At 62.0% G+C, this 10,533-nt stretch overlaps 1 protein-coding gene across 1 annotated transcript; it reads right to left on the reverse strand.

Annotated features, from left to right (window-relative positions):
- Positions 1–476: 476 nt before the first annotated feature.
- Positions 477–7,084, reverse strand: UAP1L1 (UDP-N-acetylglucosamine pyrophosphorylase 1 like 1). Its single transcript, XM_053204327.1, has 9 exons — positions 6,741–7,084; positions 5,855–6,059; positions 5,486–5,661; positions 5,012–5,184; positions 4,721–4,914; positions 4,108–4,248; positions 3,339–3,524; positions 2,706–2,772; positions 477–2,251 (listed from the first exon to the last, which is right to left on the reverse strand). Exons 1-9 carry the CDS (start codon positions 7,027–7,029, stop codon positions 2,168–2,170), a joined length of 1,515 nt encoding a protein of 504 aa, XP_053060302.1. The 5' UTR covers positions 7,030–7,084; the 3' UTR covers positions 477–2,167.
- Between the last annotated feature and the right edge of the window lie 3,449 nt (positions 7,085–10,533).

The raw sequence follows: 10,533 nt of genomic DNA on the forward strand, positions 1-10,533 counted from the left end.
CCCAGAAAGCGCCTCCTGCTCTCCGCCCCCCCCCCCTTCCCTAGCGGGGGTCATCCCCGAGGCCCCTGCGGGTCTTTTCCCCACACAGGGCTCTGCCGGTAGTGCCAGCGGTGCCCTCGTGCGTCCGTCCCTGCACATGCCGACAGCAGGGAGAAGGTGGTATCTGGAGGGTGGGTCACCGGGCTCTCCAGCTGAGGGCGCGGGAGCCCACCCCTGGAGACCTAGCCGGGGTGGGGTGGGGTGGTTCTGCCCCCCCCCCCCCCCCCGCAGGGTGTCAGACTCACTGGGTGGTCCCTGGCCTCCCTGAGACCCTGGCGAAGAGCTGGGTGGGAGCTCGAGGGGACTCCTAGGCCGCCCAGAGCAGGTGCGGGCTCAGCGTGTGGACTCTTGCTCTCTTGGATGCACGGAGCTGGGAACCCCTGGTTGCCGTTCCCAGCACCCGTGCCGGTCAGAAACTGCGCTCGCCAGGCCAGGGATCAATCACGGCATCTTGCGTTTATTGGGAATCCGCCACGTTCTGCGGGAAATCAAAGAGTTTGGCAGCCTCTCAGAAGTCCGTTGCTTCCGTATCGGTTGTCTGGGGAGGGACAGTTTTGTGCTGAGGGGCCCGTCCTGCCTCTTGAGTGCAGTGTGCACAGCAGCGCGCACCTGTGAGCAGCGTGACCTAGGGCTCCACCCGTGTCCCTGGTTTGGGGACGTGCTTCAATCCTGTGGAAAAGCCTTTCCGAAGGCTCTTGTGCCCCCGGATCTCCGGGCCGTGTTCGGAACTTTACGCGCGGCTGTAATTCTTTTACAACAAACGGGGTCTTTAAAAACAGGCCGTTTTAAAAACAGCTCCCCCAGCTGGTGTAGGAAAGAGGCTGCCCGGTCGTTGGGCTGTGGCAGCGCGGAGCAGCAGCTGGCTGTGGGCAGGACCCCGGGCCTGGGCCCCCGCCTTGGCTAGCCCCCCTCTGTCCCAGGCCCTCTGCTTGCCAGCGGAGCAGCCGGGAGAAGCGTCGTAAGGCACGCGGTTCGGTTCTGAGGTCTGCGAAGGGCTGGCACAGCGCGGGTGGGAGCAGAGTCCTCCTCCGGGCTTTGGGCCTGGCCCCGACCCCGCCGCCACGCCCAGGCCCGGGTGCGGGGACACACGTCCACCCTCCGCTAGTCCACTGCGAGCCACTGGAGGAGTCCGCGGCCTCTGAACCCACCGCCCAGGTGACATCCTGGCCCTGCGGAAACCGGCTTCCGTGGGGGTGTCGCCGCAGTGTGACGGCGTGGGAGCAGGCGGCCTGGCGAAGCGGCAGGCTGCATTCCACGCCGCCCTTCGCGTCAGCGGGCGGGGAGGTGCCCCGTGCTGCTTTCCGGAGGGGAGAGCAGCAGGGCTAGGGGCCGGGGCCAGCGGGTCTTCCCCAGCCTCGGTGGGGCCGCAGGGGTGCAGCGTGGGGACCGTGGCCCCGTACGTGGAGTCTGTGTCTCCCTCCAGAGAGCGCGGGAGGTCCGTGAGCACCGAGATCTGTCAGAAGCTACTAGCAAGCTGGTTGGGGGACGGTGCTCCCCGCCTGCTTATATTTCAGACCAATTAGCCACCACGTGCGGCCACTGGAATTGGTCCGACTGGTTGTTGGGGAAAAGACCTAAAATTCAGCAGCCTGAACCAACCGTAGCCCTGGCCGAGGAGCCAAGGCCTCCAAGGGAGATTGAGAGAATTCAGTTTTAGGTGTGCAGGCTGTGCGTGGGGGGTGGGTGGGGGTAGCTGGTGGGCACTGGGGGGCTGGAGGGCTAGGCCGTGACACCCCCCCCCCCCGCCCCCGCCATGCCAGGTACTTGGTCAGCTGCAAGAGAGGGAGGGAGCAGCACCTTTGGACAGGTCACCCTGCAGGGGACAGACACCGTCCCCTCCTCTCGCCTCGTCCGTCCGTGGGTCTGCAGAAAAGCTGGAGTGGTCGGTGCTCCCCGCCGGGCGGATCTGCGCGTAGGGCTTGAGGTGCCGACGTCCTCACCTACGTCTCCGCTCCGACAGAGGCAGGCCTGCTGCCGTCCCCGAGGACGCCGCACCTCTGCCTCTCGCCCAGACCTCACAGCCAGGAGCACGGCCAAAGAGCCCTGTTTGGTCACTTGTGTCCCCGGGAACGATGACGGGAGCGGCGCCACCCCTCAGGACCCCGGGGTTGGCAGCCCAGGGAGCAAGTCAGGGCTGCAGAGCCCTGGCCCGGTTCTCATCCAGGATCAGCGGGGATGGGAGCTCCCGGCCTTGCAGATACGCCTCCAGAGCCTGGAAACAAGGATGTCATTATGTCCACACGTTAAACTCTGTCCCCAGGTGGGGTCCATATTCTGCCTTGAGCCCGTGTGGGGTAGGGCCAGACTCGCTCCCAGCACTAAGGGTCAGATGCCATTTGCAGACCCAGGCCCTCTTGAGCCCAGATCTTCTCAAAGGGTCCACGCCAGCATTCCTTCCTTGAAAGGCTCCCATAAAGCCTGGCTGGAACCCTAGCCTCTGGCCTCACCTGATATTCTCCTGGCCTCTCCTGGTCCTTGGAGGCCTCCTGATGGCCTCACCCACCCTACGTCCTAGAAGATCCTCTGTATCTGAAGAACTATTTGTCTCATCGGTAACGTGAGGCAGAGCTGTGACTTTCTGCCCCGGCATCCACCACTCCCCAGCCCTCCTCCCAATCACGCATCCCTACCCCAGAAAAGACCTGAATGAGCCAGTCAACTCTCACCTCTCCGGAGTATGATACCAAAGGCGAGATCTCACAGATGGCAGGAGGCTCTCCGCTGCTGGGCGAGCTGTGGGAGCCCTTGTGTCAGCACCTGCTCCAGGGTGTGTGCCCTGGGGCTGGCCTTGCCTGGCCCAGCTCCCATAGATCTTTTCTCAGCAACACTCCCTTCCATGGCACCCCCAGAGCCCTCGGCAAACTGCCCCTGACGTGAGTGATCAGCTCTGATCTGGGCTGGAAGACACCCCTCAGCCCTGCAGGTACCCCGCACAGGTCCCCCTGAGCAGCGCGATTTAGGTGGTGGCCCTGTCGTTTCCTTTTCCGGTCCCGAAACATGACCTGCATTGCTGTTTTTCTACACGTCATGCCTAGGTCTTGCTTTCAGAGCTTACAGATGAGTCAGGAAGGCTGGCAGCCACCCACCTTCCCCAAGGCCCTGAGCAGACCTTGAGGAGTTGGGCTCAAGGCTGCAGGCAGTCACTGTATGGCTGGGCCGGGTGCGTGGCCACCCATACTCAGCGTGGTGCTGGAGCCCAAGCTCCCAGCGCAGCTCAGACAGCAGTGGAGCCGGCAAGGGTGGGGAGCTGGACCCTGACACCCTTGTCCTTTGAGGAGCATGCTGAGGGGCACACTCACCTGGGCAGCTCCGGGAGCCGCGCCCCACACGCGTCCAGAAAGTGGGCCCCTGCCTGCAGGGCCCAGCGGTAATGCTGTAGGAGCAGGGCGCACCGAGTCGTGGTGGGGTTGTCGCTAGCAGCCGAAGCAGCATTCTTCAGAGGAGAAAATTCCTCCTCCCGAGACACTTCGAAGGCCACGAAGTTCCTGTGCGGACGACAGCTGGTGACCAGATGTCCTGACCCAGAGGCCCTGGTCCTGGGCAGGCAAAGCCTGCACCGGGCTCATGACGACTAAATGGTGGTCTGTTCCACGCAGGAGGCCCCACAATCACTGCGTGTGTCTTTGTTTCTGAGATCCCTGGGGCTGCCTGATTCCCCCCCCCACCCCATTCCCATCTGCCAAACCCACAGACCCTGAGGCCCCAGATTGAGGGCCAAGTCCCCTGGGAGTCCCCCAGCCCCCCCCCCCCCCCCCCGCCCGGGAACAGCCTCCTAACCCCGGCCAGGAGCAGACGGAAGGCTCAGGAGTGGCAGGGGTGGCCCCCAAAGCACAGCCCCCAAGACTCCAACTGCTCCAGATGTCACCATGCTCACACTGCAGGGGTAGTGTGAGCCCCCTTCTCCTGCCCCCTTCTGGAGCCCGCCTACAGCCCCTGGCCCCCCACTGCAAAGGTGCATCCCCACTGTCCCCCACAAGCCTCCACTTCCCAGCCCAATTAGGTCTCAGAACCCACCACCAAAACAAGGAGAGGAGAGAAAGAAAAAAATAAATGACTTTTGCCACTAACTTAGCGAAGGGGAATACATCAAACACAAACTTCTCCAGCTTTATCCCATTTGGTTTTAGCGGCTTTACCAGATTTCCCTCCTCATCCACGTACGGGACCTTCTTCACAGCCACGTGTGGCTTCAGCAAGGGCTCAAACTCACTTGGTGGGGGGGGGGAGACAGGAGAACAAAAGAAGGAAAGACACGGTTCAGACGGGACACCCCTGGGAGCCCCCTCCCCACCTCTCTGCACACCTGGCCAGGCAGGATGGGCCGACAGACGGACACCGCAGGGCACAGGAGCCCCGGGAGCTGAGCCCTGTCTCTGGAAGGACACAGGCACCCTCTTACGCTCCCCAGCCCGCGAGAGAGACTGGCACCACTGGCCACATCCCCGCCCAGGTGAAATGGCAGCTGGCAAGTCGCAGGGCAGAGGTGGGGCCTGAGGCCACAGCCACCGTGTGGGGAGGAAGAGCAAGCCAACCGGGCCCCAGAGCCTTATAGCAGCTGCTAGAGGTCTGGTGGCGTTGGCCGACTTAAATGCACCCCAACCCAGGCTGGCCCCTGACCGCAGCCCCACTGGGCTCAGGCCAGCCTCCCTGGCCAGCACCTTTGGCCACCTGCTGAGCACACCTGACGACAGCCCGGAGGAAGCCTCGAGTGAAAAAGTGGTTGCAGATGTTGCCCAGGTGGTAGAGGAGGCTCCCATCGGGCCCGCGAAGCTGTGCGGTCTCGGGGCTGATCTCGCTGTACTCCACCACCTGAGGGACTCCGTCCACCTGGCACACCACCCCCACCGGCTCCTCCGGGGACGCCTTTTCCACCACCTGCAGCCGAGGCAGAGACAGGAAAGGCTGGCGGGGGCGGGGGCGGGGCCGGGGGCGGGGCGAGGCAGGCAGCCGGGCAGTGGGCGGGGAGGCTCACCTTGGCCCCACAGTCTGCGCCGCGCAGCACGCAAAAGCCGACGAAGACAGGGTCAGCCAGCCGCACGAGAATGTTGTCCACACAGTACACGTGCACAAACTCCACTCCCCGACGCTCCATGTCCTCTAGAATCTGGTGGTCTGACAGTGCGCGGTACAGCCCTCCGTTGCCATCTGCCAAGGGAGAAAGGGACCAGTCCCCGGGGCTTCAGCCATCCAGTCCAGAGCCTGCTGGAGGCAGGAGAGGCCCCTGGGGCTGGACTTGTACCTGAGGCAGCTCTGTGTCACTATCCAAGTAACCCTATGGCTGTGTCATGCGACACATGGGAATCGAGGCCCAGAGAGAGGAGGCCAGTCGCCCAGGACCACACAGCCTTCTAGCATAACGTTCTGGCCGCGTGCAGCCCTCCTGACCTCCGATTAGCTCCTTGTTCTAGACCAGGCAGCGCTTCCCTGACTCAGGGGCGGGGCATACCTGGGGCCATGGCAACCTTGTCTTTCTTCTCCAGGATGGCCCTGCCATCAAAGGTCACAGCAGGCAGCATGCGCTGCTCAAACATGATCACGTTGTTGGGGTCCAGGTGGAAGAAGTCGTGCTCCTTGAAGAACCTGGCGGTGGGCTCCAGCGTGAACTCACTTGTCATGATGTACCTGCGAGGAGAGGCAGGGCTGAGCAGGCCCTCGGAAGGGCCCGGCCGCTCGGGGACCCAGGGCTCCAATAGGGGCTGGCCTCGGAGTCCACGCTGGGGCTGGGGGTTGGGACTCGAGTCTTGGTGTGGGGCAGGGCTGATGCTGCGTGGGCAGGGGATCATTCTGGGGACAGGGTGAGGAGGGAAAGGCACACCAGGGTATGGCGCACTGGGTCCCGCTGCGCTCGCCGGCCAGCTGCTCCACCCGGCGAATCCGTTCTGCCTGCAGCTGGTACAGGCTCTTCCCGCTGGGCAGCCCCACCTGATACATGCCCTTGGGGTAGGTCACGCCTAGGCGCGTGCCCTGCCCACCAGCCAGCAGCAGCACAGCCACCTTGCTCAGGGCGATCTGGTGGAAACCTGGGGGCAGAGGGTGCCGTGAGGGGACCCCTGGGACCTGCCATGTAACCACCCCCTCACTTCAGAGCAAGCCAGACGTGCGCCCAGGACTCTAAAACTTCTGAGAGCCACAGAACGGAGATCTCCAAACAACATTCCGACCTCATGTGGGCCAGGGCCCCATCCAAATCTGACCTTGTCCAGACCCATCAGAGGTCCTGATGATGTCCTCCAGGGCTTATTCCCAGCCTGGGTCCTTCAGAGGGAACACCAGGTCAGACTGGTCAGAGCAGTCTTGTGGGGGCCCTGGGCAGCTTCCCTCCAGGAGCACCTGCCTCACCCACCCGTAAGGCCAAGAAGCCAAGAGCGCACCCGGGGCCAGCGCGGTTGTGAAACGGAGCGTGTACAAATGTGCAAGGGGTTCCCTGCTGTCAGTAGGCTTGTGGCCTGGGCAGCTGACCATCCAGGTGTGCGCCTGCACAAAGCACTCGCTGGAGGGGGAAGCCGCCTGAGGGCGGCTGCCACCTTCGCAGCTTTTGGAGCCCTACACCTGAGTCGCGAGCTGGCGTGTGAACGGAGACCCCACAAAGGAACGAGGCGCGCCAAACTCCTCCAAGTACAAGCTCTCCTGTCACCCCACTTTGGGCAAGGCCCCCTGCGCCGGCCAGGCCCACCCCGACCGGGGACCCCCGCCCCGCCTACCTTCCTCCTCCCAGAGCCGCCGCGTCTCAGGGTCGCACCGGCTCGCGCTGCCCACGCGCTCAGGGGGCAGGGGCCGCAGGCGCGCGGCCAGGCCGGGCTCCGGGCCCGGGGGGCACGCGCAGGCCGCAGCCGCGCGCTGGCAGTGCTCGCGCAGCGCCTCGGGCTCCAGCGCCTCCAGCTCGGCCAGGAGCGCGGCGCGCGGCCCCGGAGCCAGCTCGGCGCAGAAGCGCAGCAGGTGTTCCTGGCCCGCGCGCTGCAGCCGGGCGCGCACGTCCCGCTCCGAAGCCATGTCGCCGCGGTCGGCCGCGCGGGCACTCGTGACTCGCGCGCTCCTACCGGCGTCACGGGACCCGGCGGGAGGTGGCGACCCCCGGAGGGGCGGGGCCGGGGCGCCACGCCCCGACCCCGCCCCCGAGTGCCCCCCTCCCTCCTCCGGCCCCGCCCCTCCTCCTGGGGCCCGCTTCCCTCTCCCGCCTGACTCCGCCCCTATCCGCTCGGCGCCGGACGCTGAGGGGCCGAGTCAGAGGGCTAGCGACGCCCGAGGCGTGGGGGCCCGGGGCCCCGAGTTGGGAAGCCCCGAAACCCCCGACCCCGGCGCGTGAGGGCGGACTTCAGTTCTAACGTACCCCCCTCTGGACCCCACAGCCCTGAGGGTCAGGGCACCCGACGTGGAGACTGTGTTTTCCTTGACCAAGACCCCTGGCGTCTGGGCTGGGGAGGATAGAGCCGGATCGTCAGTAGGGTCGGCTGTCTGGATGCCGCCAAGGCCTCCCAAGAGGGCCTCCCAGCACCGGCAGGGGCTTCCTCCTTCACACCCTTCGTCCTTCGCATTGCCACGTAACCGGAACCGCTCAGGTTCGCCCTTCGCCCTGCCGTATTATCTTAACTATGACTTTAAAATATTTTCCTATTATTAAAATAGCGATCTTGATGTCTATAAACTCCCTTGTGAAAAATAATGAGAGTAGCTTGGGCCATTTGGGGACAAAGCTTCCCCCAAAAAAGTTTTTATTAAATCTTAAAGTAAAACAAATTCGAATGGCAGTTTGGGACCCGAAATGAGAAGTGACCTCTCCTCCAGACCTGCCCCAGCTAACCCCTGTTAAGGCTGTTACCTCCACACGACTCGTGAAACAGAATGCTACGGGCACCAGTGACAGTCACAACAAAGTTTATGACAGTGAGAGGCAAGGCCGACCGATCGGGATCAACACTCTTGATAAGAGTGCGGCCCCGAACAGCCGGGGTACAGAGTTTTTATAACCGATCACATCGTTTTATCATCACCTGGGAACAGAACAAAGAAACAATTTCCAGATGAGTTAGAAACAGTCGCCTAATGAGGTGTTTATTTTAGACTTTCTGCCTCTAAGTTGCAACCAGTGGATCTCCTTGACCCTGCCTCTGATGCTCTTTTCTTTGAACCTTTGTTTCCTTAATTGGTGAAGCCTAATTTACAAGAGTATGAGGCTGTTATTTTTCAAGCTAAGAGTTAGCCCTACACTACAATTTAACCCTTACAAGGCAATTGTGTCTCCGTGCAGGCAGGTTCTGTACATAGAAACTCCCACGTGTTCCTTTCTTGGGTTAGGAAGGAGAGCTTCACAGCCCCCTGGGGGTGCACTCTAAATTCTGGTGGACTTTTCAAGGATGGCCTTAGGCCTGCCTCAGGACCTTTGCACTCGCTGTTCCTCCTACCTGGACCACTCTTTCCCAGAGACTTCCTGCCACACTCTGCCAGGTCTCTGCTCCTGTGTCACCTCCTTGGGGAGACCATCCCAGCTCATGTTGGCTCAGACAGCACCTTCCCATCCATCTCTGTTCCTTCCTGCCTTTCTGCGTTCTTCGCTGCCCGACTCCCCTCAGAAAGGAAACTCCACAACAGCTGGATGTAGTCTGGTTCACCGCTGTGCCCCCTCACTCTAGATGAATGCCCAGCACACAGGAGGAACTCAAGAAATGTTTGTTGGGTGAATGAGTGTTGAATCCCACATCTAGCACAGTGACTGGGCCACAGCAAGTGTTCAGGGAGTGCTCTCTGAATGAATGAATGAATGAATGAATGAGTGGTCTGCTCCAATAGTTTGTGGCAGTTGAAGGGCAGTTTGGGGCAGATGTAGGAGGTGTGCATGGGAGGTAAGGAACCAAGGAGCGGAGTAGGTCCCACACCCCAGGCCAGAGTCTAGGGGAACCTTTACCCCCTGCACATGTGCCCTTGAAGGCAGGTGTCACGTGAACTCAGGGCTCATCTCAGAGTGACCCCCAAATCTCACTTCAAGGTGGGGGTGGGGCTGAGATCAGGAGGGTTTGGACAATTGAGGCTGTGTAGCCAGAGGCACCTAAAGAGCCAGAAGGAGAGCTGACCCACCTGGGCAGACAGGTGGGAGTGCCAGGGAGGCAGGGGTGAGTAACAGCCTCCTGGACCACCTGCCAAAGGCAGGCTTTTGGCCAAGGTCCCTGGTTGCTACTGCAGGAATAGAGACCAGAGAATCGCCAGAACTGGGCAGCTACCTGTCCTTGACTCCATGCTGCGTTAGGCAGGGGACAAAGGGGCCCAGTCCCCCTGTCCACCTCCAAGGAGCTCCAAGCTGGCACAGTAAGAACATGATCACAACAGGGATGGGCCCCTCAAAAAGTACAGGGGCCACAGGGGACCCACCTGGCTCGGGGCTCTGGGAAGCCCTCCGGGGGAGATAGCAACACTGAAAGGTACAGAGCTAGGAAAGTGTCGGGCCAGGCTAGAGAGGAGGAAGCGGTCAGAATTCAGGACAGGAAGTACACGAGGACCATGCCTGAGTCCCACACCCAGAGCTGGGACTGACCCCAGTTTTTTCTCTACCTTCCTCCAGTGCCTAGCCAGAGAAGCCCACCGGCAGGCCAAAGGCCAGTGGGGACTTCCTCCTCCATGGCTCCTGATACTCTGAGCAGGCCTTGCTTTCTCTGCACGGTGGACTCAGGCTCACAGTGGCCCTGGCCTGGGTGCTGCTGGCCACGCTGTCCTGCTGTCCTGAGCTGTAGCAGCATCGCTTGCCGCTGGCCGCTGGCCTCCATATCCACACAACACCCCCCCCCCCCACCACCACCACCACCACGGAGCTGTCCCTGGGCCTCCCCATCCCACCCAAGGGTGGCGTTTCCACTGTGACCTCCAGGATGAGGCTTCCCATGTGCTGGTCACCCACTAAGCCTCCACTGCGGGCCAGGCTGAAGCCAGGCCTTGGGGTGGCCCTGTCCTGCTTCCAGAAAGCACAGGGAAGGACCCATGGGGAGAGAAGCACAAGAGCTAGGAGAAGGCAGCCTTATGCTTTGAAGGTCAGGACATCTAACCAGACTTCCAAGGGTGGGTCAGGTACCTGAGTGGGGTTTCAAAGGACGCACAGTGATGGCCAGGAGCAGACAGGGAAACATGTTTCTGGCGGGACACCTACCATGTGCAAGGGCCCAGAGGTGAGAGAATGCTGGGCACCATCAGGATGGGGGATGGGGCAGGGTGTGCTGGAAGGAGAGGAGGAGGGAGAGGCAAACTACAGGAAAAGCGGCCTGAATGCTGTTCTGGGATTCTGGCTAGTCCTGTCCCTGAAGGGGAAGGCTGGGATGAGCTAGGCTCCACAGGGAAACTCCAGGCTCACAGCTTTCTAGGTGCTTCCAAAATTCCTTACCATAAAGGAGCCTCAACTCTGAGGCGTGTGAAAGGCAATAAAGGAAGGCCGCATTTACAAGGGAGTCAGGAAGCCCTGACAGGGGGGCTCTCATGGACAGGCACCTGTCCCAGCGGACCGCACGTCCTGGGCAA

Source organism: Acinonyx jubatus, chromosome D4, assembly GCF_027475565.1.
Source record: "Acinonyx jubatus isolate Ajub_Pintada_27869175 chromosome D4, VMU_Ajub_asm_v1.0, whole genome shotgun sequence".
Taxonomy (NCBI): Eukaryota; Metazoa; Chordata; class Mammalia; order Carnivora; family Felidae; genus Acinonyx; species Acinonyx jubatus.

Coding starts and splice junctions, on each gene's coding strand:
- UAP1L1 (XM_053204327.1), bottom strand. CDS start 7,029: ATGGCTTCGGAGCGGGACGTGCGCGCCCGGCTGCAGCGCGCGGGCCAG. Junction 6,060..6,740: donor GCGGCTCTGGGAGGAGGAAG/GTAGGCGGGGCG, acceptor CTCTGCCCCCAG/GTTTCCACCAGATCGCCCTG. Junction 2,252..2,705: donor TGGTATCATACTCCGGAGAG/GTGAGAGTTGAC, acceptor CCTTGTTTCCAG/GCTCTGGAGGCGTATCTGCA.